The sequence below is a fragment of the Epinephelus fuscoguttatus genome, linkage group LG23 (genome assembly GCF_011397635.1).
Source record: "Epinephelus fuscoguttatus linkage group LG23, E.fuscoguttatus.final_Chr_v1".
Classification (NCBI taxonomy): Eukaryota; Metazoa; Chordata; class Actinopteri; order Perciformes; family Serranidae; genus Epinephelus; species Epinephelus fuscoguttatus.
In genome coordinates, this window is record NC_064774.1 from 24340289 (window position 1) to 24364410 (window position 24122).

General features: G+C 40.8%; 1 protein-coding gene across 2 annotated transcripts; it reads right to left on the reverse strand.

Moving 5' to 3' along the window:
- Positions 1-754: 754 nt before the first annotated feature.
- Positions 755-23476, reverse strand: LOC125884023 (B-cell scaffold protein with ankyrin repeats-like). Of its 2 annotated transcripts, XM_049568723.1 has the most exons (16): positions 23429-23476; positions 22611-23006; positions 18882-19021; positions 18658-18796; positions 18387-18529; positions 17015-17129; positions 15665-15861; positions 8364-8427; positions 7885-8100; positions 5963-6034; positions 3971-4155; positions 2291-2354; positions 2052-2081; positions 1731-1810; positions 1523-1557; positions 755-1413 (listed from the first exon to the last, which is right to left on the reverse strand). In XM_049568723.1, exons 1-15 carry the CDS (start codon positions 23439-23441, stop codon positions 1525-1527), a joined length of 1887 nt encoding a protein of 628 aa, XP_049424680.1. In that variant the 5' UTR covers positions 23442-23476; the 3' UTR covers positions 755-1413; positions 1523-1524. The 2 variants fall into 2 exon arrangements, with proteins under 2 accessions (XP_049424680.1, XP_049424681.1); XM_049568724.1 differs by lacking the exon at positions 2052-2081 and having other exon boundaries at positions 757-1413.
- Positions 23477-24122: the final 646 nt, after the last annotated feature.

Below are 24122 nucleotides of genomic sequence, written 5' to 3' on the forward strand. Positions count from 1 at the left end.
AATCCAACGGATGTGATTTAAAAGGCCTCTTTAGGCTGTATGTATGAAATGATTGTAAAGCTGTTTGTCACACACACACACACACACACACACACACACACACACACACACGGATGCCTGCACTGTGGCAGCTGAACAGAGCCGGTTTCCCAGGAAAATTAAGCCTTTGACCTTTAATTTTACACTAACTTGCTGTTACAGCACCACTCTGTGGACATTCCTATTCATCCCAGTGAGCTGATTTATAATAGTTTTACAATTTTCATCTCATTTCAGTTCGACTTAATTTGCAGATTCATTCTGACAGGTCTTGGCTGATGCAAACCGAGATTAAACACACGTTTCCTGTTTGCAACCAGGCACAGCGAGAAGCACTGCATTCATGTTCTGACCTGCTGCATGAGTATTTTCACATTACGTTCACATTCATAAACGTATAGATACTTCTTCTTTTTTTTCTTTTTCTTCTTTTTTTTTTTTTACCATAGCTTGCCTCCCAGCCATCCGGAGGTCTGCAGGTGCTTCTGGGCTTGCCAGATGTCTTTGGTTGCTTCACACAGTGAGTGTGATGGATATATTTAGAGATACAGCACCCTCTAGAGGCAAAGGTGAGACGGCTTTTTCAGGCCAATGCTTGCTGGGAAATTGATTCCCTCTCCCCCTAATTAAACTTGCCTTTTTAACCTTTTAAGATGAATATTTAATTGAATTTTTACACTGTGTGAAAGAATCATGAATATAATGTATTACAGTTGTAGCAGGTGAGCATTGAACAGTTGATGCTGAAGTCAGTGTATATGAAATGGTCTTTATTGAGAATTATTATTAAATGAGTTGTTGACATGGTAAATTTTCATAGAGACATTTTACAAATTGAAGATAAAATGATACTGAAGATGTAAATTTGCTTTCAAAGGTAAAGTTTCATGTATGTGATACTTTTTTACTTAAACCACAATTTACGTAAGTAATATAATAAAAAAAGGCAATAAAAGCTGAACAAGAAATAAGAAGTACATCAATTAGTTATTTAACTTCTTACTTTGAGATACAAAACATTGTTAATACTAAATCAAGGGTGCAGGTGTCGTTTCAATGTCAGGGGTTCACCACAAAAAAATGTTGAGAGTCAAACACTCAATTTCCTTCATTCTGGTCATTTTAATGTGCCAGTTTGTGCCTTTTGTGCATCAGATTTTGGTGTAAATGTCATCAATTTTGCACAATCAAAGTCCTCTGCTACATTCATGTTGTTGTTGTGGGGAACAAATGCACATGTTCTAAATATTGAGGGGGACATATCCCCTGCGTCGCCCCTGAAATCTAGATGATTAAAAAGAAAGATTATATAATCAGATAGATTAAACTTGATATAATTGTTGAAAGAATCACGTCTCCATAGAGTGATGGAGCCTGTAAATGTGAAAAATGTGACACAACTGATGAGCTTGAATAAATTTAAGATATTTCTGTTTTTGTATAAATTATCAACAGAAAACTGGATTGATTGTTTCAGTCTTACCTTCACCGTTTGTCCCCTTTTGAGAAGAAACTTAACTGCAAAACATTTCAGAGATGCTCGTCACTGCTTCGTCAGGCCTTCATGTGTGTTTACTGTAACTTAATGTCTGTTTTAACTCCAATAATACACAGTAGCACGTAAACTTTATATTAATACATTCATGTTAACTTCTGCCAAGCTTTCTTACTGGCAAGTAAAGTAAACTCACATGCTGTCCTTTGAGTGGCTTGCTGTAAAAATCAGACTCCGCTGCTTGGCTTCCTCTTCGACTTTCAGTCACCGAAACACCTGGAGGGAAATCATCCAATATGCACAGCTGAACAGAGGATTGTTCAGTAAAAGAAAATAAAAGACTTCCATTTAGTGCAAGTGAGACTCGCTCGATCAAAACGTGGCACTGGGGATTTCATTAAATAACACTTCCCTGAGGATTAATTCCCCACCACTGCAACTGGGACTGAGGAAACTACAAAGGCATGCAAACACAGGTTTTCTCCACGCACACTGAGATAAGTTTTTAAAGACTCACTTGGCGTATGATGAACGATGTTGATTTTATCTAGGGGTGGGGGGGGGGAGAAGAGTTTCTAAGCCATTTACAGTATGCGGTTTAATACAGTCATTTGTAAGGTTGCTACTTGTTCCAACTTTAACTGCACTGCACGTTATTTATTTTCATGTGGAAGTTCCAGGAAAGCTGAGCTCTGTGGAGCGTCTCTGTGATGACAGCAAAGCTTAACCCTCATATCCAGATGGAGGAATATTTACCATAGACACTGTCATCATCCTCTCTGCTGCTGGTCATACTGGCTCTCAGCTGACTCGACCTCTCCTGCAGAGACAAAGATCACTGCTATAATAAAAGACTGATACACAGAAAACATCCATTTATTTACCAAGTGATGAGATTTCCAAGTATCTGTGTTCTGTTTCCACAGAATGAGAAAATAATATATCAATATTTTGTTATGAATCCTTTCGTACCTTCATGGAGGTCTGCTGGAAAACTGACTGTAAATAATGTCTAATGTCTTCCTCTTGAGGAAGCAGTCTACAGTGGCAGGGAGTGAGATGGAGGGATCATGGGGTGGCTAGCTAGCTAATCCTTGTCTCATTTGGAGTCTGATAAACATAGAGAGAAAGAGCAGGGGAAGGAGGGATGGAGCAATGAGCTGAGAGCAACTCTACAATGGCATAAGATTAAATAAATCAGTGTATGGGAAACACTGGGTTACTGTATGAAGCATGTGCGTATGCTCATGGTCGTCTGATGGGAGGGGCTTAGGACAGAGAGGGGAGAGCTGCAGGAGGAGGGTGTATTTTTAAATGCTGCTGTTTTTGTTAGCCTTTTTTTTTAGTTCTTCCAACCCCAACATTTTTATTTATAATCGAGTATTGTTTAATTATTTTCATTGATAAGTAACTCAAGTAAAGAATGTGAATACTTCTACCGTTAATTTCACTTGACAGTTGGGATTATTGTGACTATTATTGTAATATTTTTAGGAAAAATATAAACAAGCATATTAGACTGCGTCTTCTACACAAGCATAAACCATTGCTTTACAGCCTCAGTCATGATACCTCTGACAAGCCTTTTTGACATGTCATAGCAGGAGAAGCACAGGTGTTGCTAAGCTTCTAAATGGAATGCAGCCATCATTCATTTTGTAATTTTGCTTCCCCTACTGTGATATTTCAAACTGGGGTATTACAACAGCTGGAAGCTAGGGAATTTAGTGTAAATTAACATTCATATCAGTCTATTGTCATGACAACAGCACCATTGCAGTTTATTTTTGTACATTTTTCAACCATTCGTCATGTTCTAACAGCTCCTGTCATCCCCTCCCCACCCAGCAGGTGTCCTTAACGCTTTGCACTACTCCCCAACTGCCTGATTGTCACGTGACTGCACACCTGTTCCTCATTCCCCTGATTAGCCACTTAGTATATGTACTGGTTTGTTTTTACTGTACAACTCTTCTTCCTCTGTGTCCAGCTTCATTCATCTATTTTATTAAGTATGTTCTGTTGTTAATGTTTGCTTCTGAGGCTCTTTCTTTAATGTTCCTTTTCCTTTTTTCCTCAGCTGACCAATCACTGATTAGTTTATTTGACTGTTAAACGGAAGCTTGAGATGATGCCACCCACACCTGCAATCACGTTTTCCCTTCTTGTCCTGGGAAAGTAACACATGCAAGAAAAGCAATGGTAAGTGGGCTTCATTACTATCACCCTCCAAACATTTGGGTCTGAGCTAGTGTTAATGGCCATTTTCTTTACCCTCAGGTTAATGCTTCTTGTGTTTTCATGTTCCACTGTGAGCACATTGTGTTGCAGCTTGGCATAGCACGAGCAGCAGATGGTTATAGTTTTATTAGGGTTTGGTCCTGCATGCTTATTAAAGTCCAGTGTGAGTGCGATCACAGCGTGTGATAGTCTTACCTGCTGGAGCGCATCCATGCCCTTCTGATCCCGCTGCAAGTTGCTGACGCGCTCCAGGGCCCCGTCCACGGTGAGCGAACCGGCCTTCACCCTCTGCTGGAGCTCGATGAGCTGCTGAAGCCCGTTTATCTGGTTTGGCACAAAGGTGTCATAGGTGGAAGAGATGCTGTCTTCTCGTTCCCGTGCTGCAACAAACAACAGCTCAATAAAAATATCTGGGGAAAAAAATCTTTTAAAAATTTCAGCAAATTATCACCACACGTGAGGATTTCATACGTAACATCATAAATTAAAGTGTTCATTTCTGTGACAGGAATAAGACAAGACAAGGTTTAAAGCCACTCCAGATGGCATCCATAGAGAGGATTGGTTGGTAATGTGATTTTGCTTAGCACATCTGTAATGTCAGTGAGTCATGACGATGGTAAGTAATTTTCTGGGTGACTGTGATGATCTATGGACCTGTCACTCAGTGTCACCAACAGTACAGCAAAGCAGAAAAATGGCTTTGTATCTCTGTGGGTGCGCAATAGCAGCAGCAGCAGCAACTCTTTTCACACTTTGATTTTTTTTTTTCCTCATCGTCTTGGCACCCAAATGTGTTGAAATGTGCTACCTTCTCTTTTTATTGCCTTTTTTTTTTTTTACTGTTTGCGTGCCCATTACTGCCGCAGTGACTTCTTTCCCCATGGTGATCACTGCCATTTTAATTCATTTAACAAAGCACCACAAATTATCTAAGAATATCAACATTAACTGATAACACCCAGCAGGTAGCTCAAACAGGTAATCAGTCAGAAGAGAGAAGTCAGCAAAAATATTGGCACAGTAAAAATCCTGCAGTTATGAGTTAAAAAAAAAATTACAATCTGCAGATCTCAGTGTCATAACACAAATTCTGTGTGGAAATAGGAAGTAAAGACACATTTTTGGAGACAGTGCAAGCAGAAATAAACGGCAAATACCTACTGTAGCTGAAGTGTGCCTCACATTTTTGTTATTTTTGCTTCAAAATTGATGGCCACAGCTGTCCTTTTAAAATGAATGATAAAGCCAGACCTCCCAACTTGAGCAGAGAGTGAGGATTAAATCATCAGTGTATTTTTTACACAGATGGAAACTCTCAAGTCTGAGAGAACAGGGGAATCCTGGTGGCCTTGTGGTTAAGACGCACACTGCATGTCCTAACGTTGAGTTCGACTGAGGCTTTTGTTGCATGTCATACCCTGCTCTTTTTCGTGCATATGTTCCTCTTGTATATGAATACCAAAAATATCTATAAATGCCAAAAAATAATCTTTAAAAAGTTGGAGTAAATATCTCTTAGGATGTTAACAGAACTGCTGTGTTTGCTGTTTCAGGATCAAAAGCTAATTATTTCATTATCTTGAGATAACAGAGCTCAATTTCTGATTATAACAGGTTCATTTATGCCAATTCTCAAGAAAACAAAAGGCTGATTTCTCATGATAACAAGATAATCTATCACAGTAAAACAACTTTTGTTTTCTTGAGATCACGGCATAACTAAGGAGACCTTGAAAATGAGTGTCTGGTTCATTTGATCACACCTGATTTCAGCATTTTTTGCAAGCATAGTTGTTCTTGGCTTCCATAGTCATTATTGTGGACAAACCACAAATGTATTTACCTGGACAATGCTTTAATTCCACTTTGGCCTTCTTGATGTCAAATGTCAGGTTTGATCAGACTTTAATGGACTAAAAATTAAACAGGAATCCAGCTACAAACTGGGATTGTGGAGATTAAAAACATGGATGTTAAAGAGGCAGGGGAAGTTGGGATTCTAGGGACTATAACTCCCAACTGTCCCACTGTCCTCTTGTGCTGCTTTGATATTGATCATTAATTTTTGTAATCTGTCTTTGAGTTCTCAGGGTTTTTAAAAGTGCAATACTAAGTCGTTGGAGTAATGTGTGACATTAACTGATCAACATTTTTCTAGCGAGTCCCATATCAGCTGACACTCACCTTGTTTATTTTGAAGTGATATGAATGAATAGAGATCAGCCTCACTCTGTGGTGTTTTCTTCTTCTGGAACACTGTAAACACAGAGCAGCTTATAATAACACTCTCTATTTTTATATAACATTTATCTAATAAGCTATATCATAATTTTTTACTTTTTTCTGTCTAATTTTCTCAGAGTGACATTTCCCTCACTGAAAATGTTGGAAACAACCCAGGGTTGATGCTGCAGATTTCTACAAAAGGTTTGTGCTCCTGTCTATAACCACAAGATGGCGCCATCACCCTAAACTTACAAACAACCCACAGCCTGTGGAAAGCTACATGTGAATAGCCAGCAGGGAAAAAAAAGTCCTATTCGTGTTCCAGAAAAACATAATTGAATCTTAATATCTGTGAAATAACAGGTACCCTGCTTTGCTATCCCAGAGCTTATATCTGTGTCTCTCTGCGAGAAAGACACACACATTCAGCTCTGGATTGAATTAAATGCCATGAATGATGCTTTTGGTTTGGTAGTGAGCACTGAGAATGAAAGGCTACACTGTTTAGCTGTCTGAGGCGGTGGAGCTGCGGCTGTGGGACCAACGCTGGACTGAAATTCAGCATCCACACCCTGCAAGATAATCCCACCTCTGACTGCTTCCTCCATGACAGCGTCTCTCTTTTCCACTTCATGTTCAAACACTGCGTGCTCATAACACAAGCCTGGCTTTATGGCTTCATTCAGAGTGAAACTGTGTGTGGAGTGCAGCTGAGGGGCAGGTCCACACGACTGTAGCTTTGCCTTGCTTTCAGAGTGCGTACATTACTCTCCATGTAGTTTACATGCCGAGTAATTCCATTCACATTTCAGCATTTCAGTCTCATTGAGCTCGAAGCCGCTGCTGCTGCTAACAAAAGAAAAACTCCTCATTATTTCCACTTGTGCAGTGGACTCCAATAACTGGCTCCTCGCCTAATCCTCCACCAAGCCTCATCTCTCCTCTCACATCTTTCACTGCGGCAGTGGGAGTGAGGAGCAAAATGTGATCCTTGTGTGGTTTGAAGCTCCACTGTCTCAATAGATGGAAACCTCAAAATCCCTCTCCTTTCTCTCGTGCGCTCTGGGGACAAGGACGATGGAAAACATGTGTAATGACTTATTCTGGCTGACTTGGCCTTGGTCTGGCCAAGATTGGTTGCAGATGGCAGCCCGGTAGTTCCCTCTCTGTTACAGAGGGGATGGTTGGGATGCAGGGAGTTCAGTGGTGCACTCAATTTCTTCTTTGCTTTGTAGGTCCCATTGGGCAGAGAGTTAGCTTACTGGATACTAGGGAGCTCAATAAAAAGCCGCATAATGGAAATAGAGTGCCTGTTGCACACTTCTAATCTTTTTTTTTGTGTATTTTAAATGTGCAAGTTGGTTACTAAGAGGCTAGTGTAATATTATCTGTGGGAATAACAATTAATAGTGGGTGCGTGTTTGCATTTGCAAGATGAAAAAGAAACGTCACAGCCATTTTTAATGATTTATAAGCCTTAATAATACCAGTCACTTTTGGATGTTTCATCTTCATGAAATATTCACGCAGCTGAAATTGAACAGTTAGGGACTGTGGGCTCTCAACGCAGGCAAATGGGTCTTTCTCCGTCTTCTCTCTTTTGTTTGTTTTCGCAGCAGAGGGAGCGACCCTGTTCTTGTTGTTTAGGGGATCAAAACAAACTGCATCGCAAAAAAAAAAAAAGGCATCTCCTCTCTATTCAGCAGTGCTCCACTGACAATGGCAATGCACATTCCAGGCTCTTCCTCCCACCCACATGATCTCTTAAACTCCCCTTCGCATACTGTGCATAACTCAGTGTTGTTTTTACTCCAAATCAGCTCAATCATGTCTGTGACTTGGAAGAAAAGGATGCAACAAAAGAGTCATTTTTGAGTTACCTTGAGTGATGTAAGGGGTTCTGTCCTCCTTCACATGGGTGCTCTCAGGCCGAGGTGTGGGTGCTGGCGGGCGATTGGCAATAACCGCAGCTTTTGTTGACTTCAGGATGGTGTCATACTCATCACTCACCCCCAGTGGTGCGTAGATGTCCTCATCCTCCCCCTCTTTATCCTCTCCTTGTTGCTCTTTCTGCGTATGTTTGGTGGAGGGAGTCCCTAATGCACAAAGTGTTTACTGCACTATTGCTTGCACTTGAGTGTCATGATGAAGTTCTGCATGCTGCTTTTGGCTACTGTCATTTCACAGCTAGTCGGAAACAACACTACACAAGCTGTGCCCATCAGCAAGGGGAAAATATTCAGTGGTCGGAAATGAACAGCAACCCAGCATAATGATGTGCTGGGGGGAAAAAAACAAAACAATTCCATTACCGGCTTTCCTTTGTCCTCCTTCCACTTCCCATCAGTCCTTCACTCACCTGCAGCGCGCATCATTTCGTACACACTGGCATCACCATTGTCCTCGCCAGAGTTGAACATATTCTGCAACAACAGAGCATGAAGAGATGCCTCATCCAAATCACAAAGAAGCAGCTCAATAGAGGAAATTTAGAATTCAAGGAGAAAAATGTCTAATCTGTTATGTTGCCGAGCATTTGCTATGTAAAAAGGACATTTTTTGTCTCAGTGTTCATGCAAATCTTGATACAATGCAGGCTGATTTTTGTAAGAATGTGAATTTATCCTTGGCCGGCTCACTGCGTCCTTCCTGTCGACTCATTTTCTCACCTGTATCTCCCGTCCAAGGCTCAATCATGAGGTATAAAAGCAAAGATGATTATCCATGAACCACTTTGTAAGCTCTGTCACACTATAGGCTGATATCCGCCTCCGTGCTGTGCTTTAATATGCAGTGTTTTTTCATGTCAGATGTTACAAACGTCCACATTATTAATTGCGGTTTCTCACCGCATGCGTTAGGGCTTCGATTGTGGAAAAGCAATTTCAGGGCTATAGCAGGAGGTGTGCTGCTGTAACCCTGCCTGCTGCTGGCTAACAGAAAGCAGTTTTCCCCCTGACAGCAAAGCTGCAGCAGAGTCGGCCTATTTGCTAATAGCATGTTGAGGGACAGACAGGGGTATGATCAGGGTAATTATGAAATCAGACAATCTTCCCCTTTCAGTCTAAACATATCATTTAGTGAGCAATTCAAGACCCTTGGCTTGATGTTTAGACTGCATCCGCAATTAGATTGAGATACAGATATTAATTTACTGCCATATTTCAACTTCTGATGGAGATGTGAGGAACGGAGGCGTTGCATCATTAATTTTGAATTTACTTACAGTGAAAAGCTGCTTTCTCATTTGTTTTTACAGAACAACAAGAAAGTAAAAAGCAAAAAAATGCTGTTTGACGATGTGAATAACCACTACTCATTTTAAATCAAATAAATTGTATTTACTATGTGTTAAAACAGCTGCTGTGCTGTGTTGTAGATTTTCTTTCGAACAGATTGTGGCAACAAAAGACTCCATTATAATACATATAGTAATGCATGCATGACATATTCTGAATTCAATAAAAAAAAAAACCTCAGTCAATAATACCAGTCTTTGCAGAACACATGAGATGCAGCTCACTTTGATCAAGATATCCTCGGTATAACCCGCCATGCTCTGTGTGCAGTTTCCAAGCAACACAGCCACTCATGACTCAATTACAATATTACACTGTTCCTCGTACTGCAAATTACTTATTGGTTGCCATGAATGCATTACTTAACAGTGGAGGTTCATAACAGGCCCAACAGGTAGAAAGGACGGGTTAATTACCACCGCAGCGTGAACATTGAATTATAATAGTTGGATGCTGTGCTTAAGCACAGTGTGGTATTTTCAGAGGTAATTTCTGGACATGGGAGGGGAATTTATTTACTAACCGCCAATGCTAAATCATTTTTACAGATGTCTGAAACTGCAGGAGCCCCGGGCATTCCAGACACATTCAGTTTCACCGCCGCAATCCAAGCAGCAGTGCTTCAGACGAAAAACAGCAGGCATGATTTTGTTAGAGGGGGAGCAAATCTCAAGTGAATCTAGGAGAAGATAAGGAGTGTAAATCTGTTTTCAGCAGCTGAAATGGTCAATTCACGGGCGGCCATGTCTCGGCTGTCAATGCCAGCATGCTGGCTGTCTTTTGACATGGTGGTTTCAGGATGAGAGTGTTCGATGCATGGCAGACTACAGAGTGCAACACTGAACCCTTCACTTAAGTGCCATGCAAACCTAGTCTGTCCATCTTATTTTTTTGGCTTGGGAAAATAAGAGGTGGTCAGCTCAGCAGGCAAAGACACACTTATGTAAAACTAGATTTACTCTATAAAGCGTTATATTTATTGTTTTAATTTAAACCAGACATGTATCATAGTAGGCTATTATAACAAGACTCTAGTGATACTCAGCTTACTGCGATAGGCTGCTGACCATTTTCTAATTCACAAGGATTCCCCGGACCCCCCGACAGAGGTCTGGTCCCTGAATGTCCTCCAATCCTAGAAACGCCGCTGTGTACTCCTGAAAATATGCAAGGTATGCAGGGTTCCTGGTTCAAATCCGGGTTGGGGGAGCCCTTCTATGCAGAGTTTGAATGTTCTTCCCGTGTCAGGATGAGTTTTCTCTAGGTACTAGGGTTTCCTCCCACCATCCAAAGACATGCAGGTTAATTGGTGACTCTAAAATGGCTGTAGTGTGAATGGTTGTCTGTCTGTGTCAGACCTGTGATAGTCTGGCAACCTAGGATAGGCTCCAGCCCCCCAGCAACAGGATCAGCAGTTACAGATAATGAATAAATAATGTTTGTTTATTAACTGGCTCCTGGCCTCCTGTATTTTTTAAAAGTGGGCCCTGGGCAAAGCCAGCTGAGTATCCCTGCTGTACAGCCATGCTAGCAGCTCTTTGTGTCCTTAAACACATTGGTGGTAAGAGCTAAATGCTAATGGCAATATGCTCACAATGGAAATGCTAACATGCTGATGTTTAGAAGGTACGGTGATACCATTACTAACCAATAACTTAGCATGTTAGTATGCTAACATTTGCTAATTAGCACTGAACATAAAGCATGGCGCTAAAATAGTGGCGCTAAAAGAAAAGTCAGCAGATCATCAAACTCAGTAGGATTCATCGTGTAGGAATTGTAAATATTTGTGTAAAATGTTGATGATGACAATCCATTGACTAGATGTTGACCTATTTCAGTTGATAAGGAAAAACGCTGCCCACCTGATAGCACCTTGGGCGGATTATGAGACAATGGGCCCCTGGGGACAGACATGCTAAAGGCCCCACCACCACTTCTAAATAAGAGCAGCACAAACAGTTATTATGGTGTTTTTGTCTTTTTTTTTTATTTTTTTTTTGCTGTCGTTGCATCTCTTTGTAGTCATTATGCATCTTCTTTCTGGTTGTGTCTGTTGGACGTTATTTTGTGTCTTTTCTTGGTTCATTTGCGTCTCCTCGTGGTCATTTTGAGTCTCTTCCTGAGCCCTACATATTACTTTAAGTGACAGTGTGCAGGTGAAGGCTGGGGAGGGGGGTCTTGACACTTGGGCCCCTGGGCCTGTGCCTGGTGGGTCTGTTTAGCAATCCATCCATGGATGGCACTAGATGAAACGTCAGGGGATCACTGGAGTCAGAAAGATTCATCTTCTGGGGAACATGAATGTAACATTTTACTGCCAATCCATCCAATCGTTGTTGAGATATTTCTGGAAGTGGTGGACTGACATCCTGAAAGCAACTCTGCTAGCATAGCTAAAGACTGACTCAACATGGTTGGACCAATGCAACATTTTTTCAACAGTCCTGCAAAACACATGCAATATGTTTCTTTTCAGCGTGTGGACGACCGTAACATGCAAATGATAAACAAATCTCTGGACTTTGCCGGTAATGACTTGTGCAGCTCGTGGCCGAGCAAACATAACATGCAAAAGACGGTCGTCAGAATCAACAAATCCCTGGTTTAGGAGTGTCACCTAATTTGGCTCTCCTGCATTTGGATAGGAGTACACTGTACACAAACACAGCACGCAGCACATAAATAGCTCTTTGTAGTCTTTGGAGCACCATACAGTTGCAAGCTAATTTGTGTTTATCGAGCCCAGCTCTACATCTGAGAGCACACAGTGGAATCTTGGTTCAGAAAGCGGAGTCCATCCAAATGCCAAGTGACACTCAGCCAAATTTGTGACCCAGTATTAAAATATTAAATAAAGACAATGTGTGTTTGTGTTAGTGATTACGATGAGCAGGCACAATATTGCAATCTGAGGACATGAACATCGTAGATAACAGCGGAGCATTTTCTATATTTGTATTCTAGTTATGCTCTCCCTGAATAATTCAGCTTTCCCCTCTGGAGCAGTTCACAGCTAATTAACAAAGAAGTGTGGTGCCAGGGCAGACTAGTGGATCTGACGCAGGCCCTGTGAGTGATTCAGCCTGTGTATGAAGCAGGGGACCGATCCATCTAGGATTTATTGACAGAGTGCTGCTACACTGACGCCCAAATCACTGATGCATCATGGGTTGATTAATTGGAGGTGGGGGGAAACACTGCAGATGAGTTAATGAAACTGCTGTGCAAGAAAAAAAAGAGCGGGAATAGAACCCCACCCCACACTTCCTCTAATACTTCCTCTAACGCACCACACGGGCGCAGTACGCATTTTAACTGTTAAGAGGAATTTTAATTACCCTCCAAGAAAACCACAAATGTCAGTTGCTTGAATCTGTCTGTTATGCTACATCTATAGGCCTGTTGAAGTCCCTGCGGGGGGACCTCTGTTTGACTCCACCGCTCCCCTGTCAGCTCAGCCGACTCACTGCAGACTCACAACGAGCACTTTGACTCACTAGAGCGATCTGATCAAACCTTGCTCCATCTGCAGTCACTCTCAATTAGCAGTGTTGCTAGGGGGATAAATACGTTTGCAACAGCTGTTGGAGTGTCTAAATTTCCCTCGAGGCGGAATTCTCTATAGGTCGATCCAAGCCATCAGAGAAAGTTAAAAGTTGTCAGTATTGTAAGGGAAGCGGGGAGATAAGAGCAGAGATTTTCATATGAATAAATGAGCATTGTGCTGCTGCCTGTTTCAAATTGGCACATCGGGGATTCAACTGCCGATACGAGCTTTAAAGGATTACCCCAATACAATGGAGGTGAATGGGATTTTGTTTGTGCTCAAAGCACTGAAAAATAACACTGAAAAAACTCTGACAGCAGCATTTCTTTTTTCATCTTCTTTTTCTTTTAGAATCAGCACCCAGTGCTGTAAAGTAACACTTGAGTGCAATTTCAAAGTAGCTTTACTTAAATATTTGAATTGAAGTATATCTGAGAGGTATTTTTAAATCCACTACCTTTTTATGACAGGTCTAGTTACTATTTATGTTGGAGAATAACATCATAGGTATAAAACATGTTAGCTTGCGAGTATGACACAAAGCTACAGTATAGATGAAACTCAACAGCATATAAAGTAGCTAAAAATAGCTCCACACTGACCTGCAGCCAGTTAGCTTAGCTTTGCGGACAGACTGGAAATGGGAAACTGCTAACCTTGTTTTGCCCAAAGATAACAAAATCTACCCAGCAGCAGCTCCAAAGCTCTTACAGGAGGTTATGTGCCACCACCAGTATCTTAATGGAGTCATTTTCACCAGCCAAAGTGTCAAAGTCATGATGGCTGGTATCGTTCTCACTTTGTGAACCTGTGTGTGTGTGTGTGTGTGTGTGTGTGATCATGGCAGAATGTGGTCCTGGTAGTCACCTATTGTAGCAGAAGAACTATCACAGAACCCATTATGAGTATCTTAGCAGGCATTTATATGTCTGTCTGTTTGTGGACAGATTTTGTCATTACATTGGCATCATCACAATAAAAAATGCAGTCACAGAACATTAAAGATGTGTAGCTATACAAAGATGGATCTGGTCTGAGTCAGGGGGCTGGGAATAGAGGCGTAGGAAGTATGGAAGAGGCCATTACCCCTCCACTTTACGCCCCTGGCCCACATTCATTGTAAGTCACGCATTGCTGTATCACAGCTGGAGTGATCCCATCACAAAATGGTCACCAGTTTTACTTTGTTTTTGTACTGATTAAACACAATGTGATGTTTTAATTTAAATGTGAGCATTAGATTTGCTAGTACGTGGATTTTTTTCACCAGCTGCGACAACGCTGTGACAGCTGCAAAATGTGGTACTGGTGGCACCTATTGTAGCAGGGCGGACTACCACTGAAGCTGCTTTGACTATTTTGCCGTGCGTTTACATGTCTGTCTGTCCATCTGAGAGACTGTGGCAACAGGATGGCATAGCAACCTTGTAAGATGCAGCCATGGAACTTGACAGATGTGTAGTTGAGATCACAATGAAGGCTGAGTTTGAAGATGGACGCCGGAAGTAGGGGGATAGGAAGTACAGAAGGGACCATTGCCTCCCTACTTTACACCCCTGTCTCTCACTTTAAGCTGTGGATTGCTGTATTGCAGCAGGAGTGATCCCATTGCAAGATGGTCTCTAGTTGTTTCTCTGTTTTTAGCTAGGCTAGCTGTTTTAGCTCCATTCAAATACATACAGGCAAGATCTGAGGGACTCTAGGTATTGCTTTTCCCCCCATAAAAACAGATCATGCTCAAGGGGAAATGTTAATTTGTTTCTTACATTGTGTGCATCTGTAATATCTGGTTAAATATTTGCAGGACACATCAGAATTGATGTGGTGTTTTCAGCCTGCCTTCTTGGCTTTACCACTGGGCGCATCATGTGTTTCCTTTAATGATAATGTCCTCACTGCCTAATGAAATTAGCATCGGAAAAAAACATTATGATCCCAGTGTCCTCCAGATTTATTAAATAAAGGGATGTGCATGCATGCAAGGGATCTATTAAATCTGGATTGCAGCGAAACGTGCTGCTCTTGTGTTACTCTGCGCAGTGAAATGAGAGGTTGAGCAGGAAGAAGCTCTTTATATTAACGCAGGGAAATGGCAGCCATTACGCGAGAAAATCTCGATATTAGTGGCTGTAATAATTGTCTGAGTGTATGCAGACGACCTGCGCTCTGAGCCTCTGTGCATGCATGAACAAACACAGCCTCTCCAGTCTCTGTGGGGGTGTGCATATTCAGGACGAGAGGAGAGGGGTTCACCATCAATCCACTAACTGTGCTGTGAGCTGGATGCAAAGACACTAGTTAGGATGGAGTGAGGTTGCCCCTGACATACAGGTCACTCCTCCTGCTCTCCACCTTTCTGTCCTCTCCATTCTGTTCATTATTGATAAAGCACCACTCACTCATAGTCCTAACGCTTTATTGGTGTTAGTAAGAGCTTTCCTGAGTGCTGCGCTGCATCCTCTGGCTGTCAGTCCTCAGGCACTAAGGTGCATTGCGCTGTTTTTCACAACTGTAACTGAAACTACGGAATTCCACTGCGGCGAAATTACATCCAGACAGCTCTAGAAAGACAGTAATATCATTGGGAAGTTTTGATTAGCTCACAAATCAGTGAACATGAGACGCTGTCATCAGATATTGGCATTTTGAGAAATGTCTTCATTGTAAGGAGGGTCAGTATAGCTAATATCATATTTTTGTAGTATGTTCCAAGGGCGAATAACAACTGGAGCGGGGTGAAAATTATCAACAGATGAAAAAAAAAGAAGAAATAATACGCTGTTTGAGAACTGTAAATATGGAAGTAGTTACCAGTGCTTCCTTCAATAAGACGTGAAGCTCTCTATGGCCATGACTCTTGGCAATCTCAGCAGGAGTCTGTCCATGGCGATTGGCCGTGTGCAGTGCTTGCTCAGCACCAGGACACTGCAGGAGCAGGCTGGAGGTGCTCTTGAGTCCATACTGGGCAGCAAAATGGAGGAGCGTTGGTGCGTCTGCACGGTGGAGCTCTGGTGTGGATATTTGTTGGTTTTATCAGATGGGGGGAATAATTTTTCAAAAGTTAGGCCTAAAAATAAGCATTTGTACACACACTATTCACCCCACAGCCAAGATTTCCCCACTTATATTACTTCCTTTACAGGTGATAAATTGAAGTTGCCCTGATGTGAGCAATCAAACACAACCAGGAGTCGAAGAAAGACAGCTCGGAGGCACTTATTGACCTGTTTGTCATGGAAACATTTCCCTGTGCCCTTTATAGCAGAGTTAAGGATCAATCTCAGGAGCTGATGAAGCCATCAATCTGCCGCATAATGAGCCAAGAAATAATGGAAGGCTTTCTTTTCATGGTGGATAATGTGCATCATGCAACAGGAATGCATTCCAACTGTGAGACTTATGTTCAGTCCACATTGCTGCATAAACACATGCTCAGAGGCATGGGCGAATTATAGACAATGGGCCCCTGGGCACATATATGTGAAAGGCTCCACCACCTTTCCTACATAGGAGCAAGATACACAGACTTTGCAGTGATTTTAGCTCTTTATTTTGTCTCTGTGTGGTAATTTTGTGTCTTTTTTTGGTAATGTTTAATTTCTTTGTGGTTGTTTTCCCCCTTTTTGCAGTTATTTTGTTAATTTTTCTTAATTTGAGTGACTTTTTTGCAGATGAAAGCATGGAAAAGAGTGGAAAAAGTAAATTAATAAGCCATTTTGTTGCATTTACATAAATGCTGCTGATGTCTCGTATGGCATCATTTCAATTAATCATTATTTGTTACAACATGAACCAACTATATGTTACTTATGTGTACATATTATGAAAAAAAGCATTTTCCACACAATAAGGGACTAAATTACTGTTGTGTTTTTGTGTTGTTTTGGGGTATATCTTGTATCCGATCAGACTGCAATGAAATATTTTACAGATTCCTGTCAAACACAAACAATTTTTGATAAGATATACTGTCAGCAAATAATTTTAGATCTTTGCGTATATATCCCTTAAATAAATCAAATTAAATTAACTTAATTAATTCAATTAATTAATTTAAATTTAGTGAAAGTTGGACTGGATTGGGTTTTTCTCTCAGTGTACAGTAAATGCTTGTAATTTTTCATTGCAAAGTTGTGAGTAAGAAATCTCACAGTGCTGTACCTCGTTCAGGTTTGTTTTCACACTGCAGTCCACAAAATCCTCCACTGGGCATGCGCTCCAACAACATGGACAACAGCTTCTGATCCAGCTTCTCCACAGAAGACAACTGAAGAGACTGAAATCCATAAACAACATACAGTTTACGAGCAGAACACATTTTGAAATAGAATATTGAGGCAAGGCAAGTCAGTACAAGCAAATTACTAACTAAAAGTTGAATTTGGTGAGGAATCAAAAGCACCTACAAATAATGGATTTTATGGTGAAATACAGTCTACAGCGGCACAATAAAGATGCCATCCGAGTCTCCGTCGTGTCAGTCCAGTCTCGTACTTTGAATTCTCTTGGCAAATTCTTCTTTTGGCATCGCTCGACTTTGCCTCTTCAGCAAAAGAGACCTAATCAAATTAAGTGTTCATGGCAGAAAGAGGCCTGAAACCTGCCGTCTCTTCATTTCCAGGGAGGAGACAGTAAACAGTGGCGCATATAAACATCAGAAGAAATATGCTGATTCAAATGGCTTGAAGTGGATCAATTATAAGCAGGGTTCTGGGGCGTCGATTAACTAATTTCTATTACTGCGTTACATAACGATGAGTCACTAAGTAACATAACACATTCAAAGTGCCTGAGAAGAGTCACTTTTATTGAGGAGGAGAGAATAGAACAGCAGTCAAATATGCTTCCTACATTGCTAAATCAATGATTGATAGTCATTTGAATATATTTGCAAGTGTTAGAGCTTTAAAACTTGAGGTGTGCTCACTGCTTGTTCTACACAAATTAACAATCTTTGCTTACAGAGAGTAACATTAATAAATGTATTTATGACATGTTGTAAGTGAGAAGTTTGCCAGTTCTTCATGCAGACTACAATTTAATATTCAAATATGAAATGAAATTTCTACTACTAGCTATGTATTAAAGGAGTCCTCCATTCAGCATTGCACTTTCATGAAGTTTGGGGACTGACAACAAACAGACCGAAGAAATAATGGCCAAAATCAAAGCAGCAGAAGCCGAGATATCCTGACTTTTTGTTCATAGTATGGCAAAGGTTTGAAAAACTCTTAATCCTACATTTCCACATTAGCATTTACTTGTTAGACCCTCTTTGCCTGGTGTTGGGGCAATGAGTAACTTGGACAAAAGCACCAAAATAACTTTGATTACATTGCCATGGCTAGTTTTTCAGTTGTGAAGAAAGCTCCTTCCGAACCACAGATGACATTATACAGCTGCTGTCACAGGCAGAACTCCTCATGACTCGTACTCTTACCGCTACATGTAGAAACCGTGGAATTTCCCATGTAATCATAAAGCTCAGATAAGGAACAACAATTGAAGTGAAGCAACCCTTTAATGTCTTTACCTGACACATGAAGTCTACAGGGTCTGCTGCCTTCGCTAAAAGGCAGGATATTTCCTCCATGTTGCTGTAGTACTGCAGCTGTGCCTTGCTCAGTGGCATTCCATTGTGATATACCGTCACTCGTACATTTCCTGCTGGAAAATCTTCAACAGAAAACATACAGAAACTGTACACAGGCAGTGTTAAAACAGCATTCAGACAAAAGATGTTATTATCTACTGTAAGTATTTTGTTAATCACACATCCATTACTTAGTTATCATTTTGTTTACCTGGTGCACTGAGACACAGAATCCGTTCATTCCAGCACACAGGCTTCACTCTCAGCATCTGATTCTCACCAGTGAACTCAACCTCAGCGTCGCTGCCGACCGACTTATTTTTCAAAAGAATGAACAATTCCATAGAGCTCTGCCAAAGAGACAGTTCAGTGCAGTCAATGTTAGGGACGCTTTATAAAAAAAACAAAAAACAAAATACTGACTGAGTGTCTCACCCTGCATGGAACTCTGGAAGGAACGACCACAATGGATCTGACACTGTGGGCTCCAGCTGACTGCATTTGTTCCGCCTTTTGCCCTGATCCTGATAGTTTCCTTGTCAAGGGGGTGACGTTTGCCGCTGAGGGTAGCACACCTACAAAAGATGGGACATTGAATCTCTTGCTGAGTTATGTAGCCTACAAATGATGTCTGCAAAATTGGTTTCAGATACCATAAGCTATCCAGGTGCATTTTTGGCCATACTAGCCAGCCCTAATGTGGCGAACGTGGCTCTAATGTCAAAAATACACCAAGTGCGGCCTGCAGTGGGCTTCTATGTAATGGCAATGGAAAGCAGCTGCAGCCATCCCAAGCTGCAACCTTTTGATTCTGCGGCGAAGTGCAACCAAACTAATAGTCAACAGTTAGTGCTAAATTGCAGCCAGAGAATACCCATTGCCCGCTGCATGGCTGCATGTTATTTGCAACAAGCTGCACTGTGCTGCTGTTTGGTTTGTTTTCAGCATCAGGAAATCTATCTCCCTAACTTGACGCATTGCCATGAAACTTGACATTTATGGTCCCCTGAGGACAAATCCTACTGACTCTGGTGATCCTTTGACTTTCCCTTTAGCGTCATCATGAAGTTCCCATTCATGGTTTTGATTTGAATGTCTCAACAGCTGCTATAAAATTGCTTTTAACATTCAAGTCCCTGTCAGGGTGAAGTGTAATCACTTGCCAATTCCATTACCTCTCTACTAGCACCATTATCTAGTCAAAATTTCAAAAGGTTTATGGCTAGCCTAAATACCTGTTAAACTATTGACGTTCTCATCAGCCTTTGCTGTACTTGGTGTGGTTAGTGACAATTAGCAAATGTTAGCATGCTAACAAACTAAAGTAGCTAAGGTGAAAATGGCCAACATAACATTACACCTGTCTGGCATGGAAACACTGTCAGATATTAGCCTACACATGCTATAATGTTGTCATTGTCATTCTGAGCATGTTAGCACGCCTTTAGCTTCACACCACATTGTCTGTCAGTAGTCTGACAGAGCAGCATGGCTGTATAGAATCTTTGTTTCATTATTAAAACTGGTTTAATTACACTGAAGATCCAGTGTGTAGGATTTAGTGTCATCTAGCAGTGAGGTTGCAGAAATGAAACTTCCCCCATGTGCCAAGGCTATATTTGAGACATGTTTTTGGGAATCCTGTGGGTCACGGGATTCCTGTGGTTTACTGCAGGATGGGAGTCAATTTTACTATTTCTCACATGAGCGGAACAGTTAAGAAATAAGAGTCAAAGGAAATGGGTGAGATGGGAATCATAATATATTGAGCTAGCAATGTGAATTCAGCAGCTTATAGTTTAAAAACAAAAAAAAAAATTTGATTTTTACAGACCATATGAAATATATGCATGTATTTAAGAGCATAAATGTCCTTTTTATGTTAGCACATGAAATAGGATCAATATTATTGATATTGTAATGCAAATTACCAATAGTGCGTTAATGGTAATTCCTATTATGTGTTAGCTTCGAGCTAAGGGACCAAGCGCTAGTCATTTGCCATATGGTTGTAGTAGTTAGAATCAAAATAAGGTTTATTATCAAGTAGGTTTTCATTTACAAGGACTTTGCCTTGGTGTTTGGTGCATATAATAAACATATTAAGATGAAATTAAATTAAAGGTAACAGTGTAGAACACATGTACACAGTTCTAGACTAAAAAATTGCAATAAAATTTTAAAAACTTCCTAGAAAATTTTAAAACATAACAGCTGTATATATGTCTGGTATGTTAGAAGACATTTCATCGTCATATTATACTGTATAGTTCAAGGGTAGGCAACTTTTGGCTCTAGAGCCCCTCGGCCCCTCTCTGGTGGCTCCCTGTAGACATGACAGAAAATTATATGGAAATGAATATCTGAATGAATAACTTTTTTGTTGTTGTTGTTGTTGTTGTTGTTGTCTGTTTTATTAAATTTCAATTTTATTTATTGTTGCAGGCCTAAGGTGATTCTTACATTCTTCAACTATAAGAATGCATAGCCAATACACCAGTTTAAAAAACTGTTTTAACATTCCGTCAAGTAAAACATGCGTCATATGTCTGTGACTTGGCACCTTTTTATCTACAAACATCATTAGCGCAGTAGTCTTGAGTCGTGACAGCCAGGCTAGCTGTGGATTCCAAATCCAAAAACGGAAAAGACTCAGGGGCAAATACAGAATTTAATAGTGCGTGGACAAATTTGTTTGCTTTCATTGGCTTTGATAGGCTAAATTCGACTTAAAAGGCTGTGTTACGCTCCATATGTAGATATAAACAGCTCATTGTAAGGTAATAAAAACATAGCAATTCTGATTTTCAGGTGATTATAAACTAATTAAAACCTAGTTATGAATATGTACTATTTCTGCTAATAGATGCCCCTCAATCTTTCCCTCTGGACAACTCAAAATCTCTCTGGTATATATTGTTACAATCGACATTTTGAGTGATGCAAATAGAAAACAGAAAGACAAAAGGTCTCATTATTTCTTCACTGTTGATTTGGCTTTTCTGGCAGTCATCAGAGAAATCCGTCCAGAAGTGTACCTTCATCACCTGTTTACTCCTACATGTCTGTTGCGTGTGCTAACAAACAAACAGCAGCATCCTGTATGAATAGAGAAGGCACTCCTGGGTTAAAATATAACTGTCCGTGGGATCCAGGCCTGAAGCACTTCACTGTATCAGTGCAATGAAGTGATACAGAGTGCACTTGAATTTGCATGGCACGGAGACTAGTCAGTGGTGGCCAAAGAGGAAAGACTGGCCTATTTGCATCAGATGTTCCTCCTGCTCGCACACACACACCTGTTTAAATACGAGCCCCCTCCTCCGCTTTATGATCTTATACAAATAGTGCAATTAGGAAAAACAGGGAAGGGAGGCAGAGGATAACTGGCAGGGCAGATGAGGATATGCTGGAGATACACCGAGTTTTGCCAAGGAAGTCTCTGCAGCTGGTGCTTAAAAAATATTGGATGTCAATCTCCAGCACACACAATTCGTGGGGAAAAAGAGTCGGTAAACAGGTTTCCAAGCTGCTGCTCAGGCACTCTTACAAATAATGAGCATTCTTTTCCCTCTGCGTTCATGGCAGGGGAGCGACAAGGCCATGTGAAATGTCTCCTGAAGGAAGGGCTACTGAAGAGGGTGATTGTGTTCTGGGTTTGTAAGACTGGGATGCAAACTGTGACTAAATTGCAGTCTGTTTTACTGTCATGCATCAGGATATTTCAATGCAGTATACAGGAAGTCATTATAATGAAATATATTAGAGTTTCAGTGGATATTTAAGATTAAAATAATGTTGAAAACTGGGCATTAGCGATTGGAATAACACCTCACAGCTTTAAATGTATTGAATAAACGCACAATAAATCAGATATTGAAGTTGCAGGGAGGCAGGTGGGATTTCACACCTCACTGGTTTCTGAAATAAGGTCAGGGACCTTTAGGGGTCTTTGAGGGCATTCTAGGAGGTCCCCAGTAAATTATAGAAATAATTGAATTTCACAATTAATTAATTCTGCAGAAGCTGGTAACATGAGAGAGCAATTACTTTGCACTTTTACCTTCCTTTCTAGAGTACAGCCACTAAGTCACATCTTAAGTCGATTTGGTGGTCCACCAAAAAAAAAGTGAAAATGAAATTTTTTTGGTGACAATGCCCTACCTTTTCTCACAATATCGGTCACAGCGGTCAGATACTCATGAGCATCTTGTTCACTGGAGATCTGTAGACACTCGCCGCCGTTCAGGGGCACCAGCTCCAGCAGTGGGCTCAGACTGTCCACCCCACAGAGCAGCACCACCACATGAGCTGCAGGACGCAAGACACGGGACAGGAAGAAGCGCCACTTCTGGCACAGACCCTCCAGCATGCCCTTGGAAAGGATCAGCAGCTTGCAGGTGTACTGGGCCAGCCTGAGGAAGTCGTCCTGCGGGCTGGACACTACAGCAATGTCATAGCAGCAGATCCCAGCCTCTGAGATTGGACCAGTGAAGACTGTCCGCAGATAGGTGGCCCATTGTTCTGCCTCTGTCTCATAGATGATTAACAGCTCCTCAGCTGCAAGAAAATTGTTTTAAAAATGTTTTAAAACGTACCTTAGCCCCACATTTAGGCTGCATAAGATATATTTATAGCAAAAACAGCTAACCCACATGGTGGAAAACACTCTGCTGTCACTCTATCACATAACAAAACTTGTAGAGGATGCAGTGACATGCCTTAACTGTCAAACATTGCTGTTAATGTTGCTTTGACATTGACATAACAAAACATGACATATACAAAAACAATCAAAGCATAGCAGTTCTACTAAATTCTATAAATATTTTTCCAAGAGCCAGTATTAATCAAACTGTTGCTCTGGGCATTGCAAACAATCATAAATAAGCAAGACTCATACATTAAAGCAATTAATCATCTTCATTACCTCAGTAAAATGTAATGAAAGAATAAATAAATAATGCAAAGGGACAGCTTACCTGTCTGGCTCATGGCTGCTGCGCTGCTTGTCTGCAGGTCTTACTTCACAGTGACATGGAGAACAGCGCTGCTATTGTCAGGAGGAGCTCAGATAAGAGGGAGTTTCCTGCTACGCCAAAATGGATAAAGAAATCAGACCATTTTTTTTTTTAAGTGAACATAAAGCTGGTTCTCTGGTCCGGTGACAGGGAAAGTTTGTTCCATGTTTTTTTTTTTTTCTTTAATTTATTTTTTATTTTACTACAGCACTAGTCCAATTGCAGCAATTCCAAGTAATTTAGTCAGCAGGATTAAGTGTACTTCATGCGATTTTATTGGGGTGGAAAATTCCCAAAACTGATACTGTGGATTGGACATGAAATGCTTGTTTTCCGAGTTTTGTTTTGCTGTCAACAAGTTGCTTGTGCTGGCACTACCAAACCTGGTGCACAAAATGGGTAGTTGTAAATGCAAAGCCAATGTCTAGATAATGTTTATTCACTGAAGAGGGCGGTACAGATGAAGATGAGATGAAAAGGTCACTTAATATAATTATTTTCAGTTACTTTTGGTGGAGAATTTCTGATTAATCCCACAATTTCTCATTATATAACTTCATATTATATAACTTAATATTTTAATGGAATAAAACTGCTAAAGCTACAGTGGGAGAAGTCAACACTGAAATGGACATAGAAACACACATACACACAA